At 44.8% G+C, this 21,449-nt stretch overlaps 1 protein-coding gene across 2 annotated transcripts in view; it reads left to right on the top strand.

The window, feature by feature from the left end:
• TTC26 (tetratricopeptide repeat domain 26) overlaps positions 1-21,449 on the top strand; it is a 391,044-nt gene that overhangs the window by 350,807 nt on the left and 18,788 nt on the right. For both annotated transcript variants that reach the window (XM_030207127.1, XM_030207135.1), the window contains one exon: positions 15,602-15,735. In XM_030207127.1, the coding sequence (XP_030062987.1) occupies positions 15,602-15,735 (134 nt within the window). The remainder of the gene's footprint in view (positions 1-15,601; positions 15,736-21,449) is intronic.

Below are 21,449 nucleotides of genomic sequence, written 5' to 3'. Positions count from 1 at the left end.
CTAATATAATAATTTGCTCCTCCAACATTCCAATGTGTCTCACTGGGATTGTAACCACCTGCTGACGTCACTCCTCCAACGTTCTCCGTCCCCCCTCCCTCCCAGTTCCATGGGACCCTGGAACTGGGATGGGGGGACCCTGGAATTGGGAAGGAGGCAGGGGGACACTGGAACGGGGGGGAGGGACGGAGGGGGGCCTGGAACTCGGGGGGAGGTGGAGGGGGAAGGGAAGAGATGCTGCACATGGATGGATGGAGGGGACGTTGCCTGCATATGGATGAATGCAGGGGAGAGAGCATAATGCAGGGGAGGGAGGGGACCTTGAAACTCGGAGAGAGGCAGGGAGGGGATGACCCTGGAACTCAGAGGGAGGGAGGGGGGACCCTGGAACTGGGAGGAAGGGGGGGCCCTGGCACACACACTCATGCTCACACACACACACTCTCTCTCTCACAGACACACTCGCACCCAGTCTCACTCTCTCTCTGTCACACACACACACACTCGCACATTCACTCTCTCTCTCTCTCACACACAGTCACTCTCTCAAACATACCCACTCCAAGGAAAACCTTGCTAGCGCCCGTTTCATTTGTGTCAGAAACGGGCCTTTTTTACTAGTATATATATATATTTTCCCTGCCTCTGCTTGATCCTCATTAGATACTGCAGTATCTAGTTGGGTTCAAACAGAGCCAGGAAAATACTTTTTTTTTTTTACTTTCTGTATTTGTACTTTATTACAATATTTTAAAATATTTTCTGTATTTGTACTTTGTTACTGCTTATTTGTAACGAGTTACAAGTAAAAAGAATTGCAAAAATGTAACGAGTTACAAGTAAAAGTACTGAAAATTGTACTTGAGTACTACAAGTACTTCATTACTACCTGTCTCTGAAAGTATTGCATAGTATGCTACTTTAAAACCAAAGAGGAGAGATATGGAATACCCTATGTAACAATATCAGTAATGGGTTTCTACAAAAAAGAAAAGAGACACTAGAAGTAAAAATTCAAACTCTAGTATAAAGTATCACATACCATGTAAAATGAGTTTATCTTGTTGAGCAGACTGGTAGACAAACAATATCAGTCCACCAGAGAGAAATGTATTCAAACTCCAATGACCCAACACAGATCCATGTTTTGGCATGAATGCCTGCTTCATGGGTCACTACATGCAGTAGTGTTAAGTCTGATGTGCAGTGAACATCTCAGTGGTGACAGCAGTGAGCCTAGTTGGTGAAAAGATTACAATGACAGTAATGACATCAACAGTTAATAAACCAATGAAGAAGAAGCCAACAAAGTCTTTGTGAGTTTCAGTTTGTTGTATTCTTGGATATTGGTTTACCTTATCAACAGTTGTTTAGTGACAAAGTCGAGGAAGTGGCCAACCTAACTAAAAAACATACAGATAGTATTAAAACTGTATCCAAGCCACAAACTTCTGCTACCTTTTTTTCTTCTAGAAGATTTGGAGGAGGATTTTGATGCTCCAATGTCTAAGCATTGTTACACTCCTCCACCTCAAAGAACTATGCACCAACACTCACATTCAAGACAGCAGCAGGGTCAAAAATCCCAGACTCCTCCTCAGTCTAAACAGCCCAGTTTTTGACTCCTTCCTAGAGAGCATTTCCACCGTACAGTTGTCCTTGCCAAGTGACCTATTGGTAGGAGGAAGAGTCATCCTCTTTCAACAGAGATGGCCTCTCATAACCTCTGATGGTTGTGTGCTACGCACCATACAGCACAGTTACACTCTGCATTGGAAAATAAGGTCTCCCAGACATCCCCCAAGAATCTCGTTTCAGCTTTCTCCAGATGACACTACTTCAAGAGGAGCTCTTGACCCTCCTCCTTCAGAATGCAGTAGAACCAGTTCCTCTGCCGGACAGGGGTTGAGGGCTGTATTCCAGATACTTTCTCATACCAGAAAAGATGGGAAGACTACGACCAATTCTCGAGCTGCAAGACTTAAGCAAGTTTCTACTCAAAGAAATATTTCATATGGTTTCCCTGGGATCACTGCTTCCCATGATACAACTCAACAACTGGCTTTGCCCTCTAGATCTCAAGGAGACATACATGCACATACCTATTTTCCCAGCACACTTCTGTTGTGAGACACTTCAATTGTGGGACTCTTCCTTTGTGCCTGATAGTGATAGCTGCATTAATTTGCAGATGGGGTGTACATGTCTTCCCTTACCCAGATGACTGGTTAATCTAGGCAGCCTCGTGAGAGTCAGCACACACCTCCATAATGCTCCCAGAACTCCTCTGGTTTGTGATCAATTATTAATTATCCTAAATCACATCTTCAACCAGTTCAGACCTTATAGGGGCTCTTCTTGATACTACTCAAGGCTGAGCAAACAACAAATCTTTCCACTCAGGTGTTCAAATCCACCCAAGTATCTGCTTGTTAGCAGCTCCGCCTACTCGGTCACGTGACTTCAACAGTCCATGTAATACCATTGGCTCGACTCCACTTCCGAATTCCTCAGTAGCTCTCTTCTCAGTCCACAGGATTATTCTCAGCCCGTATTCAAGTCGCTCCATAGCTATGCCACTTTCTATAATGGTGGTTGGTATCCCAGAATCTCACCTGTAGTCTTCTATTTCAGCAGTCTGTGATGCAAGGACATCACAGAGTCCTCACCATGTATGCATCCATGGTAGGTTGGGGTGCTCACCTCGATGGTCTCCAAACACAAGGTTCTTTGGCCCCATGGGAGAAATGACATCATATCAACCTCCTGGAATTGCGAGTGGTCTGGAACACCCAAAAGACCCAACCTCCAGTCTCTGACTCTCACAGCCTGGATGTTGAGAGCTTAGAATTTGCCTCTTTGGGTCTTTCAGAGGGGGTCTCCCGAGTCTTGCTTCCAGAAAAGATTCCACTAAGAAGTGTTACTTTTTCAAATGGAGGAGGTTTGCCGTCTGGTGTCACAGCAAGGCCCTAGATCCTCTTTCTTGGCCTCCACAGACCCTGCTTGAATATCTCCTACATTTGTCAGAGTCTGGTCTCAAGACCAACTCCATAAGAGTTCACCTTAGTGTGAATTAGTGCTTATCATCGCCGTTTAGAGGGTAAGCCTATCTCTGGACAGCCTTTAGTTGTTCGCTTCATGAGAAGTTTGCTTTTGTCAAAGCCACCTGTCAAACCTCCACCAGTGTCATGGGATCTCAACGTCGTTCTCACCCAGCTGATGAAAGCTCCTTTTGAGCCACTGAATTCCTGCCATCTGAAGTACTTGACCTGGAAGGTCGTTTTCTTGGTGGCTGTTACTTCAGCTCGTAGAGTCAGTGAGCTTCAGGCCCTTGGTAGTGCATGCACCTTATATCAAGTTCCATCACAACACAGTAGTCCTTCGCACGCACCCTAAGTTCCTGCCAAAGGTGGTGTCGGAGTTCCATCTTAACCAGTCAATTGTCTTGCCAACATTCTTTCCCTGTCCTCATACCCGCTCTGGCGAATGCAGTTTGCTCACCTTGGACTGCAAGAGAGCATTGGCCTTTAGGTAGTCCGCCCAGTTGTTTGTTTCTTTTGATCCCAACAGGACGGGAGTCGCCATCAGAAAACGCACAATCTCCAATTGGCTAGCAGATTGCATTTCCTTCACTTACGCCCAAGCTGTGCTGACTCTGGAGGGCCATGTCAAGGCTCACAATGTTAGAGCCATGGCTGCGTCAGTGGCTCACAAAGTCAGCCTCCATTGAGGAGATTTGTAAGGCTGCAACGTGGTCATCAGTCCACACATTCACATCTCACTACTGCCTCCAGCAGGATACCCAACGCAACAGTCGGTTTGGGCAGTCGGTGCTGCAGAATCTGTTCGGGGTTTAGAATCCAACTCCACCCCCAGGCCCATTTTTGTTCTGTTCCAGGCTGCACTTTGTTAGTTGTTTATGGTTTCAGGTCAATCTATGTTCTGTCCTCGCCGTTGCAAGGCCCAATTGACCAGTGTTCCTTATTTTGAGTGAGCCTGGTTGCTAGGGATACCCCACATGTGAGAACAAGCAGCCTGCTTGTCCTCGGAGAAAGTGAAGATACCTGTAGCAGGTATTCTCCCAAGGACAGCAGGCTGATTGTTCTCACAAAGCCGCCCACCTTCCCTTTGGAGTTGTTGTTTGTTTTGTATATTCCTTCCTATGCTAGGCCTGTTACAAAAGCCTTTACATTGCTCTGTTTGGTTCTCACAAGTTAGCCTAATAAGTTAGCATTTTTGTAACATACAGTGCTTTCTCAGGAACTGAGGAATGACACTTCAAGGATGCACATTTGGTTGGAACTGAGACCATGCCTTTCATATAAGGTGGATATAACCTTGGGAGGTGGTGAGAGACTGATGATACAGTGAGCCTAAGATGTCCAGAATGTTTCAATTTTGGGGAGAGAGGACACAAGGGGATTGTATGCTCTGTGACTAACTACATGCTGTATTGATAGTAATTAGCCAATGACCACCAAGTGTACATGTGCACACACATTCAGAGAGTTTGATATAATACAGGAACATCCATATATGGCACAGGCTACTTTATGATTTTAGTTTAGGAGAAATCACATGATTTGGGAGAAAATGAAACTTACAAATGGTATATATGTGATGGCTAAGAAAGGTGTTAGGGAGCAGACTTGGTTATTCAGTTTTTGCGTCTTGCTTTTCTGTGTGACAGCTTGCTCCAGAGTGAACAATTATTTTGTATTTGGCTTAGTGATATACCAATAAAGATTTTTACTGGTTGCGCCTACAACTAAGTCTAATTGTCTCTCTTATTTTTCAGCCCACAGGGCTGAAGTGTTTGCCCTCCCTAGGGACAAGGGACAGGGATTACACAGTTTATTATTTGCTTTTTGATTAAACTGAGCAGGAACGCTCACGCGACGGGCGGGAAGTTGTCCGCACATGTGCGGTACGCGAGCTAGAAGGCTCTGGCAAAACTTTTAAAATGTTGCTGAAGAAAAATGTTCCGTTTCCTGGGCCGCCATGAACGCTGACCCCACATGTGAGAACAATCAGCCTGCTGTCCTCAGAGAATACCTGCTATAGGTATGTATCTTCGCTGCATGTTGGACTCCTCAGAAGGGTATAAAGAAAGGTGATAGTACTTTGGGATGGAGAAAATGTGGGCAGGTGAGCTCTCTAGAACACATATGGTGGGTTTGCCTGATAATTCAAATGTCTACCTTGACTGGGGATAATTGGCTAGGGAATAAAGTTGTGTGCCTGTTGGGTCTTATACCAAATTGAGTACCTCAGGACGGCCCACTGCAGGGTACCGCACATATTCTGGTCTTGGCAGCTAAAATGAGTATAGCTAGGGCCTAGAAGGTCCCAGAGGGCCCGATTCTGCACTCCTGGCATGCGGCAATTAGAGACTTTAAGGTTCTATGATAAAATCACTATGGACCTTAGGGGCAAAGGTCAAGCACACACGCTATTGTGGCTCCCTGTTGTTGAGCTGTAACTGTAAATCATTTATTGTTTATTTGCCACACTGTTGCTGGTAGTGGGTATATTGTCCTCCTGCTGTAGTACCCTAGTGAGTGTCTACCTAAGACCGCTTCATTTGAAATTCTGAATTTTTGCCTGTCTATATTTTTATTTATTTATTTATTGCATTTGTATCCCACATTTTCCCACCTATTTGCAGGCTCAATGTGGCTTACATAGTACTGTGATGGTGATCGCCAATTCCGGTATGAGAAATACAGAGTGGTATTGCGTAAAAGTTCATGAGTGACAGATTAAATTTGGAAGTCAAGGAGAAAGAGTTAAGTTTTGTCCAGTTCTGGTATAAGTTTCGTTGTGTTGCAGGGGTCGGGTGTTTAGGTTGGATCGTTATGGTATGCCTTTTTAAACAAGTTGGTTTTTAATGATTTCCGGAAGTTTGTTAGGTCGTGCATTGTTTTCATGACGTTTGGTAGTGCATTCCATAGTTGCGTGCTTATGTAGGAGAAGCTAGATGCATGTGTTGATTTATACTTTAGTCCTTTACAGCTAGGGTAGTGTAGATTTAGGTATGTGCGTGCTGACCTTTTTGTGTTTCTGGTTGGTAAGTCTATGAGGTCTGCCATGTAGACCGGGGTCTCGCCGTGAATTATTTTGTGAACCAGGGTGCAGATTTTGAATGCAATTCTTTCTTTGATTGGGAGCCAATGTAGTTTTTCTCGTAGGGTTTGGTGCTTTTGTATCTCGTTTTTTCCAAATATGAGTCTGGCTTCGGTGTTTTGTGCAGTTTGGAGTTTCTTAATGATTTGTTCTTTGCATCCGGCATAGATTGCATTACAGAAGTCTAGGTGACTTACCACCATTGATTGTGCCAGGCTGCGGAATATTTCCCTCGGGAAGAAAGGTTTTACTCGTTTGAGTTTCCACATTGAGTTGAACATTTTCTTTGTTGTATATTTCGCTTGGCTTTCTAGCATCAGATTTCGATCGATTGTAACTCAGAGAATTTTCAGGCTGTCTGAAACAGGAAGGGTGTAGTCTGGGGTGATTATATTGGTGGGTTTGTTCGTGTTGTATTGTGATGAGAGGATGAGACAGTGTGCTTTTTCTGCGTTGAGTTTTAGTTGAAATGTATCCGCCCATGAGTTCATGATTTGCAAGCTGAGCTTGATTTCGTTTCTGATTTCTGTTAGATCGTGTTTGAACGGGATATATATCGTGACATTGTCTGCGTAGATGTAAGGGTTCAGGCCTTGGTTGGATAGGGATTTGGCTAGTGGGGTCATTAGGTTGAAGAGGGTCGGTGATAGCGGTGATCCTTGGGATACTCCACATTCTGGTTTCCATGGTGATGATATATTCGAATTTGCTATCACTTGGTATGTTCTTGTGGTTAGGAAACCTTTGATCCAACTAAATACACTTCCACCGATCCCGAAGTATTCTAGGATGTTTAGTAGTATTTTATGATTTACCATGTCGAACGCACTAGACATGTCGAATTGTAGGAGAAGTACACTTTTGCCAGTTGCAATTTCTTGTTTGAATTTGGTTAAGAGAGTGATTAGTACTGTTCCAGTGCTGTGGTTGGAACGAAATCCTGATTGTGATTCGTGTAATATAATATTGAGAATTTATTTAAGTAGTCGGTAAGTTGCTTGGTTACCATGCTTTCCAGCAATTTGACTACCAGAGGGATGGATGCTACTGGGCGGTAGTTGGTGATATCATTTGCTTTTTTCTTTGAATCTTTAGGTATTGGGGTGAGTAGTATGTTGCCTTTGTCCTTAGGAAAGAGTCCATGTTGCAGCATGTAGTTGAGGTGTGATGTGAGGTCTGCTATGAAGCTTTGAGGGGCGGATTTCATTAGGTAGTTGGGGCATGTGTCCAGTTTACAGTGAGACTTGGCGAACCTGTTAATCGCTTGGGTGAATTTCCTCAGTGAGGAGAGCGACATTTGTCCAGATTTGGTCTGCTGGATATTCACCAAGGATTGGGTCCAGACATTCAATGAATTTTTCGATGTCAGTGGTGTTCTGTGGTAGCGTATTACGTAGGTTTACAATTTTCTCGTTGAAGTAATTAGCAAGTTTGTCTGCAGGTGGGGTGTCTGTGTTGGTTGTGGTAACCAGTGTGGTGTCTAGTAATTTATTCACAAGTTGGTATAGTTTATTCGTGTCTTTGTAGTCTGGCCCTATTTTGGTTTTGTAATAGGACCTTTTGGTTTGTCTTATTGCATATTTGTATTTTCTTTGCATTTGCTTCCATGCGTTGAGTGTTTGTTCATCTTTTATTTTTTTCCATGCTCGTTCAAGCCTCTTAGCTTGTGTTTTTAGTTTTTTCAGTTCTTCGCTATACCATGGTATCGAGTTATGTCTTCGTGAGGTTCTAGTTTGTAGTGGTGCTATTTTGTCAAGCATGCTTCTGCATCTGTTGTCCCAGTCTAAGAGATAGTGTGTCGAGTCCATTTGTGCTGTCCATTCGTTATTGTAAATCTGTTGCCAGAATATTACAGCGTCTACTTGGCCTCTCGTGGTGTAAGTTGTGCGTTCTTGTATATGGTATGAGCCTTTTTTTCGCCATTGTAGGGATAGTTTAATTTGTGGTGTGTCTGTCCATTTTGTATCTGATATTATTAGGTTCAGGTCTGAAGACAATTTGTATGTGATAAGGTCAAGTGTGTGCCCTCTGACATGGGTTGCTTGCATATGTGGCCAATTAAGGCCCCATAATTGGAAGGGCTATATCATTCCTAAAGTTCTTGTGTTAAAAGGTGGGGTTCAGTTGTGTGTATATTGTGTATGGTTGGAAGTACACTGTTCTAGAAAAGGGTATGATTTTAAGATCTGGATTGGTTTGTTCCATTCCTCACCTTAGACAGCTGTATGTATTTTTCTGTGAAAAAGTTGTTAATAAAAATTAAAGTTAAAAAAAAAGGAAAATGAAATGGCAGTGGAATCAAGCCATGCATCCTCTCTCTCTTAAATCCTTTTTTCAATCGACGTGTGGAGTGTGGGGTATTAGTGTCTTGAGGATCTCAAAGCGTGAAACAATGTGACAAGGAGGTGTCAATAGCCAGAAGGATGCTAGGCTGCATTGAAAGAGGTATAACCAGCAGGAGAAAAGAGGTGTTGATGCCACTGTAAAAGTCATTGGTGAGGCCCCACTTGGAGTATTATGTTCAGTTTTGGAGGCTGTATAATGCTAAGGATGTGAAAAAAAACATGAAGTGGTTCAAAGGAAAGCAACAAAAATGATACGGGGTCTGATGTAGATACCCTGGAGCAAAGGAGGGATGCGGTAATATGATACAGACATTTAAATATTTGAAAGGTATTAATATGCATACTCATCTTTTTCAGAGAAGGGGAAGCGATAGAACTAGAGGATATGAATTGAGATTGCAGGGGAGGCCAACAGGAAGTACTTTTTCACAGAAAGGGTCTAACCCAGTATGGCTAATCTTATGTTCTAACAGAATTTAAAAATGCATGGGATAAACACAAAGGATTCCTATATAGAAAGAGAATACAAGCAAAACAAAACTTAGCAGTGCTTAGACAGTAACTCCAGTAGTTGGGGATTATGTCTAAGGCCAGGCAAACTTCTATGGACTGTGCCCTGAAAATGGCAAGGGCAGATAAAGATCAAGAATATATGATATATTGCAATATATGCTATGAGTTTGTTATTGGGCAAACTGAATGGACCTTGCAGGTCTTTATCTGCTGCAGGTCTTTATCTGCTGTCATCCATTATGTTACTATGTTCATTTGTTCCATTGATGAGCTGTCCATACTTCTGAAATACTTTCATTTATTTTATTTATTTACTAGTAAAAAAGGCCCGTTTCTGACACAAATGAAATGGGCGCTAGCAAGGTTTTCCTCGGAGTGTGTATGTTTGGGAGAGTGTATGTGAGAGTGACTGTTTGAGAGTCAGAGTGAAAGTGTGAGTGTGTGTGTGTGAGAGAGAGAGAGAGAGTGAGTCTGGGTGTGAGTGTGTTTGTGAGAGAGTGTGTGTGTGAGAATGAGAGTGTGTGCAAGTGTGTATGTGAGACACAGTGTGAGAGAGAGTGTGTGTGTGTGGGCGAGAGAGAGAGTGTGTGTGAGACACAGATTCTCTGTGAGAGTGAGTATATGAGACCAAGCGAGTGTGTGAGTGACTGTGTGGCACATAGAGAATGAATGTGATACAGTGTGAGACAGAGTGTGTGAGAGTCAGAAAGACATTGTATATGAGAGAGAGAGAGTGTGAGCCCTGCCCTCCCAATCCATGCCCATCTGTCCCCTGCCCCCTCCATTCATCCTTTTCCAGCAATTCCCCTCTCACCCTGAGCCCTGCCCTCCCAATCCATGCCCATCCATGCTCCTCTGTCACCTGCCCCCTCCATTCATCCCTATCCAGCAATTACCCTCTCTCCCTGAGCCCTGCCCTGCAATCCATATCCATCCATGACCATCTGCCCCCTCCATTCATCCCTATCCAGCAATTCCCCTCTCCCTGAGCCCTGCCCTCCCAATCCATGCCCATCCATGCTCCTCTGTCACCTGCCCCCTCCATTCATCCCTATCCAGCAATTCCCCTCTCTCCCTGAGCCCTGTCCTGCAATCCATATCCATCCATGCCCATCTGTCCCCTCCATTCATCCCTATCCAGCAATTCCCCTCTCCCTGAGCCCTGCCCTCCCAATCCATGCCCATCCATGCTCCTCTGTCCCCTGCCCCCTCCATTCATCCCTATCCAGCAATTCCCCTCTCTCCCTGAGCCCTGCCCTCCCAATCTATGCCCATCCATGCTCCTCTGTCCCCTGTCGCCTCCATTCATCCTTTTCCAGCAAATCCCCTCTCTCCCTTCCATGACCCCCCCCCTCGCATCCATGCTCCTCTCTCTCCCATGTCCCAGCCTGGCCCGCCCTCTTCTCCCCCCCCCTTCGCATCCATGCTGTCGTTTCTCCCCTGCCCTTCCGCTCCCATTGTTTAACTTTACTGCCCACCCTCTTCTCTCCCCCCAACATCCCTTTTTTTTTTTTTCTTCTTTTTAAATTTACCTCCATGGTGGTTCCGGCAGCGCAGCGTCAGGGAAGGAGGCGGCGCTCCCGACGTGTAGCCTTCCCTTCGCTGTGTTCCGCCTTCTTCTGATGTCATCCTTGATGTCAGAAGAAGGCGGAACACAGCGAAGGGAAGGCTAGAGACGTCGGGAGCGCCGCCTCCTTCCCTGATGCTGCGCTGCCGGAATTGTTTGTTTTTTTTTCCGCTCTCGACGTCATGACGTTTGACGCGAGGGCGGGGCAGAGACGGCTGGCTGGCTGGCTGGCTTCACACCACGAATCCACGAACCCTACAGGGAGTGTTTGAGTGGCTTCAGAACGTTGTCTTCAGAACGTTCACGGTGCGTTTTATTATATTAGATTTGGTTCGCTTGTATCCCAAAAAAATTGATAAATGTAAATGCAGAAGTAGCTAAAAAGAGAATACGGATGGGAATACAGGAGCAACAAAAGGGAAGCTGACAGAAGGTAAAAAGCAGGTAAACAAACAAAACGGAAAAAACAACATCATCATCATCAGTCTGTCCTCTTAAATCCAGGCTGGGAAACATATCTCAACTCAAGACAAACTCAGAAGATTTTCTCCTTAAAAGAACAAACAATTTCACATAATTCATCTGGAACTAAGGGAAGTATACAATGCCCTCAGCACCTTTGCAGTACATCTCCAAGAGAAGACTGTGTTAGTTCAACCAACCATCTCTAAGTAACAATATATCACTAAGCAAGGAAGGAGACAACCATAATATGGAATCAAGCAGTGTATCCATGGAGGTCTTCTTAGAGCAGTCTGTACACCCAGAGACAAACTTAGTTATGTATTGCAGCTTTATGAATGGTCCTGTGTTAAAAGGGCACCTTCCATCTGTTCCAAAACTCACAGTTTATATGGGACTTCAGTGTGGTTTTAACACAGTTGATGAAACTACCATTCCAACCAATTGAGTCATTTTTCTTTAAGGCATCTGTCTTGGAAAGGGTTTTTTGCTAGTAGGAGTCCCCTTGGTGAGAAGAGGTAGTGAGCTTCTAAATTTCTTCCAAAGATGGTATCATCATTCCATCTCAATAAATTAATAAATGAACTACTATCGTAAACCTTATTCTGATCCAGGAGAAAGTACTCTTCATACCCTAGATTTCAAGAGGACCCTAGTGTGTTATCTAAAACTAGTAAAAAAAAAAAAAAAGGCCCGTTTCTGACACAAATGAAACGGGCGCTAGCAAGGTTTTCCTCTAAGTATGTATGTTGGAGAGAGTGTGTGTGAGAGAGAGAGTGAATGTGTGAGTGTGTGTGTGTGACAGAGAGAGAGTGAGACTGGTTGCAAGTGTGTCTGAGAGAGAGTGTGTGTGTGAGAGTGAGAGTGTGTGCGACTGCGTATCTGAGACACAGTGTGAGAGAGAGAAAGTGTGTTTCACACACATATACACTGTGTGAGACAGAGAGAGTGTGAGAGAGTATGTGTGCGATAGACTCTCTGTGAGCAGCCACCCATGTCCAGCGACTCTCCTTTCTCCCCTGCCCCCCCAGCCACCTATGACCAGCGACCCTCCTCTCTGCCCTGCCCATCCTCCAGCCACCCTCCTCTCTCCCCTGCCCCCCCTCCAGCCACCCATGTCCAGCGACTCTCCTCTCTCCCCTGCCCCCCCTCCAGCCACCCATCTCCAGCGACTCTCCTCTCTGCCCTGCCCCCCCCTCCAGCCACCCATGTCCAGCGACTCTCCTCTGCCCTCCCTCCAGCCACCCAGATTGTCCAACGAATGCTTTGGGGCAAGCAGGAAAGATCCCCAGTCTTGCCTGCCCCCTGCTGGCACTGACCCTCCCCCGTTGCCGGATCGCTCTTCAAAATGGCCGCCGAGACTTCTGCTGAAGTCTCGGCGGCTATTTTGAAGAGCAATCCAGCAGCAGGGGAGGGTCAGCACCACCAGCGGGCAGGCAAGACTGGGGATCTTTCCTGCCTGCCCCGACGAATTCGCTGGACAACCTGGGTGGCTGGAGGGGGGCAGAAGAGAGAGGCGACCTGGAGGGGCAGCAATGGCTGCGGTGACCTCGGGAGGGGGGGTGGAGGGGGGAATGGTGGTGACCCTGGGGGGTGGAGCGGGGAGCGGTGGCGACCTCGGGGGGTGGAGGGGTGAGCAGCGGCGGCGACCTTGGGGGAGGGGCGTGGCAGAGAGGGTGGGGCCTCGTGTTGCTGTCGTGCGGTTGGTCAGTGATGCGTGTGACGTCAGCCTGGGCTTCGGAGCCTAGCAGACCAACTCTGAAGAAAGCCACGGACACAGGCAGCCAGACGCATAGAATGTTGGAGGTCAGAATTATTATATAGGATATACAGAGACCAGTAGAAAATCAGTGTGACTCTTTATACCAAACAATCCAAATTGCTTGACATTGGCTGTAATAAAAGGAAGTATATCCAATTTGTTAGTGGATTATATCCATTTTTGCTGCTGTCAAGCTGGACCGCATAAAACAGAGTAAAAACACTTCAGGTCAGGTTTGTATCAATATCCATAGCCCCTGGAGACAAGTCTGGATGTAAGACATCTAGAGCTGCCATGTGATTGTTGCTGCATACCTTTATTTTATATTATTGCCTGAATCCAGTTTCAAGAGCAAACTGTGCAGTGGAGAAAGAGTTTTAAACCTTCCAAAGGGAAGGTTACTAAGAGATTATTGGCCTTTTTGAATACCAGTGAAGGTGGTTATTCAAACCTATTCGTAGACTGTTATTACTTCTGCTGATTATTTATGATCATATTTTTAAATTTCTTTTATCTTAATTTGATAGCATGATATTAAATGCCTGGTTTATGTTTATTTTTAGGTTATTGTCTTGCTAATGTTTTTTTAATATATTGATCTTTAATAAATGAACATTATTTTTATTAAAATTATATGGTTGTGCTCCTCCCAGCGCAATTTGGGAAGGCTGATTGTAAATGTAATATATTAAATAACTATGAAACAAAACAAAAGCTTTCAAACTGAGTTGCTTCAAATCTACTAGTTCTCACAGGAGTCACCTTTTGCAAAACATTTTTTCAAGGGAAGATACACATGAAGGCAGCCCTTAGCTGGGGAGAATCCTCTTCTGTGCCTGAATCATCTTGCTTGACAACAGAAAAACAAAGTTGCTTACCTGTCACAGGTGTTCAACATAGCAGGATAAATCAGCCACATGATCCTGACCACCTCCCAAAGAGTTAATTTTAAACTGTGGACTAACTGAGGTGAAGCGCTTCTGCAGAAGCACACTGTACAGGAAGGTATGCACATGCGCAGAAACCTTTTCTAGTTCTTTCTGTCACTGTTGAATGACATCACCCACTTCTGTGGCTGATTTATTCTGCTGATGGAAGAAACCTGCTAAAGGTAAGCAACTTTGCTTTATCCATTTTTCCTGTTATTTTCTTAAAGGCAATTTATAGATAGGGATTTCTGTCAGGCTTCTCACGGAAGCACAGGGTTTGTGAGCCCTTGGACCACTGCCATGGAGTGGCAGTGGCAGGCAAAACCACCCTCAAACCAGAGGCAAGGTAGAACAGGACTGGAACCCCGGACTGAAGTTGCAGCAGAGGCAAACAAGCTGGGACAGGCAGAGCAGGAACAGCTAGACTTCACCTGCGCTTGACCACTGTTCCCCAGGAGTTGAGCCCCTGGGTGCAGGCGGCCGGCAGGACTGACAGGGCAGGAACTGGATACCAACAGGAAACACACAACAGAGTCAGGACTAAAAGCTGCCAGGCAGCCACTAAGACAGAAACACAGACAGGTGAGAGGACTGAAAGCTGCCAAGCAGCCACTAAAAAGGAACACAGACACAAGACAAGGAAATGCAGACCAGAAACAAGACTAGGAACTAAGCAATAAAACCAAAGCTAACTACACACAAACAAACTAGAACCAGGCAAGAAACTCAGACTAGAACTGGACTAGGCAGAAGTGCACAGAGCACACCCACATACCAGGGACCTTAGACAATGCAAAGGCAAACACAGAAGTTTCCAGATGGTTAATAAAGCCCATCAGCAGCTGAAGATTAGCTGCAGGAATCACAAGGCAGCTACGGGTGCTGTTCAGGCACAAACAAGAAAAGCAAGTCTGACAGCCTGGAAGATCCGGACTGGACTGGGCTGAAGTCTGGAACGTGTGACAGTCCATAGCAGCCACCGGTTCTGGCCACCAGAGGGCGAGGTGAGCACAGACAAGGAAACAGCCACCATCGTGACAATTTCCATGTATAAGAACTGCATATCCTTGTCTGTAGAGAAAGCAAAGTTCTTCACTTGTAACAGATGTTCTCCAAGGGCAGCAGGATATTAGTCCTCGCAATTCCACCAATGTCCCCTAGGAGTTGGCTTCTCTAAAAAGCTTTTTTTTTGGAATCAAGGTGATCCTGACATGCTAGCAGGGAAGTCCCACACATATATAGTACATTGTTCTAGAACAAGGGTTTTCACCCCAGCTTCTCGGGACACACCTAGCCAGTCAGGTTTTCAGGATACCTACAATGAATATGTAGGCAGTAGATTTCCATGCACTACTTTCATTCTATGCAAATCTATCTCTTGCATAGTCATTATGGGTATCCTGAAAACCTGACTGGCTAGGTGTGTGTCCTGAGGAATGGGTTGAGAACCCCTGCTCTAGAAAGCTTTTAGATCTTTATGCATGTGTGAATTCTAATACCCTGTTGTCCTCAGAGAACATCTGTTATAGATAAGCAACGTTGCTTTAAGCTATTTCTGATTTAGTACATGGAAAGCATGTTCTTTAAGTGATATGTTCTGTTATATAATAAATATATATTTTAAGATGCAATCGATATTTAAAAAGTGCAAGTTTTTAAAATTTTCATGCTTATATATGAACCATGAAACTGCTATGATTATCACTAGTTCTCTGTGTGGTCCTGTTCATTTTATGATTCTCCCTCCCTCCCCCCAAAAATGGTACCAGCTAGTATGGATTACTATTTGTAAGTGTGTTAAATTATTTGTTTTGTGCTTCAGACAATATCACAGCCTATTGGTCTTCTTGCCTCATTCCCCTCCATATCCTAATTATCACATTCTCTTTCTCCACAGATGGGTCAGTTCTACTACTCAGCTAAGGCCTTTGATGTTCTGGAGAGACTAGACCCCAGTCCTGAGTACTGGGAAGGAAAACGGGGTGCTTGTGTGGGCATCTTTCAGATGATCTTAGCTGGTCGAGAACCTAAGTAAGTAATGCCAATGAGCTTGCTTTCTGTGTATGCGAGTTCCTCATACTGAGCTTCAGGCTGTTCTTATAAATAACCTAGGAATAGATATACTATGGGTTCTCCGTTGGCAAGCAGGGTGGATGAGCCAAACAAGTGCATGTCATCACCCAACAGCACTGAAAGAGACTAGCATTCATAGAACTCAGAAAAGCGTAGAATATTCTGTGCATGCCTGGGAATTCCCTTCCCCATTTCCTGAGTCCCTCAGTCTTTTATTGTCAGAGCTCAAGCGTGGAGTAATAACCTTGCAGTGATTTTTTAATCAAAGCCGATGAGAAGGTGTATTTTCACTCTGTCGATCTGTCCATGAGCGGGGGCAGAAATTTTAGCTAAAGAAATAATCCAAAGTCTGCAGTGTGATTTTAGTCTGGAGAAAAACTGAGGGACTTTTTTGCTGTATGGAGGGGCAAAAAGATCTTCTACTGAGGAGGGTACCCTACTCTCAAAAAATATTCTGGACTACATTCACATCCAGAGACCACTTGTGAGATTGCAGAATCTGACTTAGCCTGACCACCAGACAGTTGTCGTTCCCTGCCAGATATGTTGCTGTCAGGAACATCCCATGTGAGAAGACCCACTGACATTATGACTACTTCCTGACACAACAGGAAGAACCCTGACTTCTGAATTTGTTAGAAAGGGATTTCTTTCACCAGATTGGAATGAATCATCCAGCAGGTCAGTGAGTTCCAGAATGAAGTTGTGATGGATATGATGTCCTGAAGATTCTCCATGCCTTGTGACCACTGAGTAGCTAGGATCCACTGAGCCTGCCTCAAACTGAGGATTGCCATAGGAGGTACACAAACTGTGGAAGCCATGTGGCCCAAGTGATGATAAACTGAGTTCTTTCTCACTCTTTTCTAATTGAACATGGTACCCAAAAGGTTGCCTACTAATGCTGACTTTATTGTATTGTGTATTGAGCCTTTAGCTTTGAAATTGATATATGATCCCAGAATCCAGGATATTCCTGTTGGCCCTCAGGAATTGAAAATGGCTGTATTTGCATATGACTTGCTAACCACGTTCACAGCACTCAAACCTCTTTACAATGGGTGCTCCATCTTTTTTGTGAATTTGGCCACCTTTCTGGTCTGTGGATAAACTCTTGATAAGTCAGAAGCATTCTGGCTCATGGAGGATTTAGAATAACATTGGTCATACCCATTTCCATTTAAATGGGCAGGTGATCTTATGAAATATCTTGGTTTGATTATCTCCTGCTGATTGTCTTGCCTTTACACCTTAAGAGACTTATTTTCAAAGCACATAGACTTGTGGGCAATTTGGAACACTCTAAAGGCTTTCAGAGATTGGCTGTTGAACCAACCAAACAGACAACCAGATTGCCATGTATTAAATCAACAGGCAGGGGGCCACGGGATCCTACTTCTTGTGTTGGGAAGCAGTCATGATGTAGCAGTAGGCCATGAGCCTATGGCCTGGCACGCTGAGCTACATACCTGGAAGGGAAGGAAACTAGACTAGCAAACAGACTGAGAAGGGTGATGCAACCACATATGGCACCCCCTCAGTGGATCTCTCTGCCACTACTGGATGCATCTTGGAAGCGACTCCCCACAGAAGTCTACTAGATCTTATGGAAGGGCTACAAATTTCCTCTTTTTTCTTACATAAAGCATGTCTGATCACTAAAAGATGTATCTTATGCAATAGATAGGACCAACCACATATTTTGCTGCTATTGGCATAATCAGATGCATGAGTTGCTAAGAATGGAGAGAATGCTTGTTGTAACTGCAGGCCTAAGGTCTAAGAAGCTATCTAAGAAGGATAATAAAGAAATCATTGTCAATTAGCTGATACCCATAGATTGAATTCAGTTTTATTCTGGGTCTCTACTTTGTAAGATTTATCCCTTGGATTAGGCATTTAACGAGTACAACAGCCCCAACACTTGGAACTATGGTAAAGAAACAAAGAGCCCCTAAAGCTACTGCTTTCATTACAGCTTCTGCCTCTTTCCAGACCAAATACTTGGACAAAACAAGCTTCTGGTTTCATGTGATAAATGTATGTACATTGAATTTCTCATGAAAGAAGTACAAGAACTAAGAGAAGAAGTGGCAAGACTAAGAAACATCTGAGACATTTGTCACAGAGATGCATGTTGAAACATTGGGGGCTTCCAGCATAGGGAGAGAAGATCTTGGACAGACAGAGCACAGCTGGACACAGGTCACCAGATCCTGCAAGATCAACCCTCCAACTCCATCTTCTGTTGAACTAAAGAATCGGTTCACAGCTCTGCAGTCAGAAGAGCTAGAAACATCTAAAAAACAGGAGGAAACAATGACCAAAAATGCCAACACCGCTGGACAAGTGGACTATAAGAAGCAAAAAGGTAGTGGAGATTCACTTCTGAGGGGTACTGAGGCACCCATTTGCCGACCAGACATGTTGTCCAGGGAGGTGTGCTGTCTGCCTGGTGCCAAGATTCGTGATGTTGTGGAAAGATTGCCTAGACTCACCAAGCCTACTGACCACTCTCCTATGTTACTCACCATGTTTGCACAAATGATACTGCTAAGTATCCTATTGAACATATCATACGAGACTTCATGGCTTTAGGTCAGAAGGTGAAGCACCAAGGTGCACAGGCGGTGTTCTCATCTATCCTCCCTATCGACGGTAAAAGGCCAAATGAGAGAAGCTCGCATCCTGGAGATAAATGTGTGGATGGTTCCGACGAGAATCCTTTGGTTTCCTAGACCATGGGATGATTTTCCAAGAGCTACTGAGCGGTGATGGTGTCCATCTATCAAGGAGAAGGGGTGGAGTGTCTTCAGCAACAGACTGGCTAAAGTACTAAAAAAGGCTTTAAACTAAAATTGCTGGGGATGGGTAAAAAAGTCATAAATAACCCCAGGGAAGGTAGGAAATCGAATGCCCCTATAGAAAAGGAAAAAGAATAACTGGAGAGCCTTGTATACCAATGCCCGTAGAATGGGAAACAAACTTCTAGAAGCTACAATTATAGAAGCAGACTTGGATTTAGTGGCAGTCACGGAGACATGGTTCACGGAGATCCACGACTGGGATATTGCTTTACCTTTCTATAATCTGTTCAGGAAGGACAGAGTAGGGAAAAAGAGTGGAGGAGTGGCATTATATGCTAAGAATGATATTAAAGTGAGATAACTGCAGGACACTTGGGGTACAGAAGAAGCGCTGTAGGTTAAACTGGAAAGAGGGAAAGGAAATTGTATTTATATCAGAGTAATATACAGGTCACCTTCACAGTCAGAGGAAATGGACAGAGACTTAATTGAAGACATCCACAAGATAGCTAGGAAAAGGGAAGTACTACTGATAGGTGATTTTAATGTGCCAGATGATTGGGGCTTCCCTGCTGTGGGGTCATCTAGAAGCAAAGAGATCCTGGACTCCCTACAGGAACAATTGTTTCAGCAATGGGTAATAGAACCAATATGGGATGAAGCTATTCTGGACCTGGTGCTTGCAAATAGAGAGAAAGTTTCTGACGTCAAAGTGGGAGACCGTTTGGCATCTAGTGATCACTGAATGGTGTGGTTCAGCATTAAGACAGGGGAGAGGGCTCATTTGAGATTGAAGGACCTGAATTTAACTTTGCCGAGATGGGGGAAATTCTTAACGAAGAGTCATTAGGATGGGACCAGCTGAAGGAAGTAGAACAGCAATGGACAAGACTGAAAAGAGCTATATTAAAGGCAACTAATCTTTATGTTAAAAAATTAGAAAAGAAGGTCGCTCTGGTTCTCAAACTGTCACGATCATAAGCTTTGAACAAACAGTCACGGACTCTGGAACAATGTGAGCCCTTGGCCTACTGTCAATGAGCAGCAGCAGGAGGCAAAGTCCCCCAACCAAGACTGGACGAACAGGACTGGAGCTGTAGACAGGCAGGGCTGGAACAGACAGACTGGAACAACAGGAGACTGGAATGGACTTGGCTTGGCTGGACCGGAACCGGATTCTGGAATGGACTTGGCTTGGCTGGACTGGAACCAGATTCTGGAACGGACTTGGCTGGACTGGAAACGGATTCTGGAACAGACTTGGCTTGACTGGACTGGAACTGGATTCAGGATACTCAAGCAAGATTCAGGATTTTCAAACAAGCTTGGCTGGAACAGAAGCTAAAAGCAAACAGGGCAGAGACAAGCAGGAAGGGGACTGGAGCTGCAGACAAACGGGGCAGACACAAGCAGGATACAAAGCTGACCCACACAGACAAACAACAGAACTAAGGCTGATGCTAAAGTAGAGGGGACCAGAACAAGCAAAGCAGACTAGGCAGGACACAAAGCTGACCCACACAGACAAACAACAGAACTATGGCTGAAGCTAAGGTAGAGGGAACTAGAACAAGCAAGGCAGACTAGGCAGAACACAAAGCTGACCCACACAGACAAACAACAGAACTAAGGCTAAAGGCAGAAGTGCACACAGGCACCCAAATTAAGAAAACAAGACACAGAAGTGCCCACAGGCACACAGACTAGAACAAGGCAGCAAGAAATCTAAACAGAAGTGCCCACGAGCACACAGACTAGAACAAGGCAACAAGAAATCTAAACAGAAATGCCCATGGGCACACAGAATAGAACAAGGCAACAAGAAATCTAAATAGAAGTGCCCATGGGCACACAGACTAGAACAAGGCAGAAGTGCTACACTGCACATGGACTAACCTGGGGACCTTTGGCATTGCAAAGGCCCTGAATGAAAGTGCACCACTTCCTTATAAACAGGACAGAGGCAGGAAATACACTGAACCCAAAGTGAGGCTTGAAACACACTGGAAGTAGAAACCCTACACACTGTGAGCTGGTCATCCTTCCAGACTCCAGCCAGGGCTGACCCTGCTTAGCGTCCTCCTCACACACGGTCACTGCTGTGCTCTAGCCGTCTCGGTAACTCACAGGATTCTGTCTCAAACACTGGGGAGCTTTCAGCCTCCTCTTCTCCCTTCACAAAACGCTCATCAATACCAGGCTTCTTGCAATTAAAAGTTTTATTAATGTCTTTAACATAAACATTTCTTCAAGTCAAACATAACAAAAGGCACTTTACTCAAAGCCTGCTTCTTAAACCCTTCTCAAACTTTAGACAGTTCCTCAAACAGTCAAACAAAAGAATTTACTTTCCTTCTCAGAGCTGTCACCTTTTCCAGAGAGAGCTTCCCCAGTGCTTCCATCTACTTCCTACAGCTTTCCACCACTCTCTTAATAAAGCTGCCTGCAACCCTCTCACACCTGGTTCAATTTCCCAATCAACTGCTGGCTTCTCCCTCTCCTGCCTAGAGTCCTCCCCCTGACTCTGATTCTCTTGCTGCTGCAGTGCATTCTGGACGTTGTAGTTTCCTGCCTCCTCACAACACTGAACACCAAAGTGAGGCTTGGAACACACAGGACAAACACAACAGTGCAGACAGAAGCCAGCTCATGAGATGACCAGCAGAAATAAGGTGAGTCAAAAGAGGGGTCACGGCCACAATCGTGACATAATCGTAGTAGCTGAAAAGATAAGGGAAAGGAAGTTAGCCTTCACACATTATAAGACAACTCAGAAAGAAGACAGGCAAGAATACCTGGATAATCGAAGAGAAGCTGGAAAAGCTGTCAAGAAAGCGAAGAGGCAAATGGAAGAAAAGATAGCTA

This window comes from Microcaecilia unicolor, chromosome 1 (genome assembly GCF_901765095.1).
Source record: "Microcaecilia unicolor chromosome 1, aMicUni1.1, whole genome shotgun sequence".
Lineage (NCBI taxonomy): Eukaryota > Metazoa > Chordata > Amphibia > Gymnophiona > Siphonopidae > Microcaecilia > Microcaecilia unicolor.
Note: the sequence above shows the minus strand (reverse complement) of the source record. Positions and strands in the feature narration are given on the sequence as shown.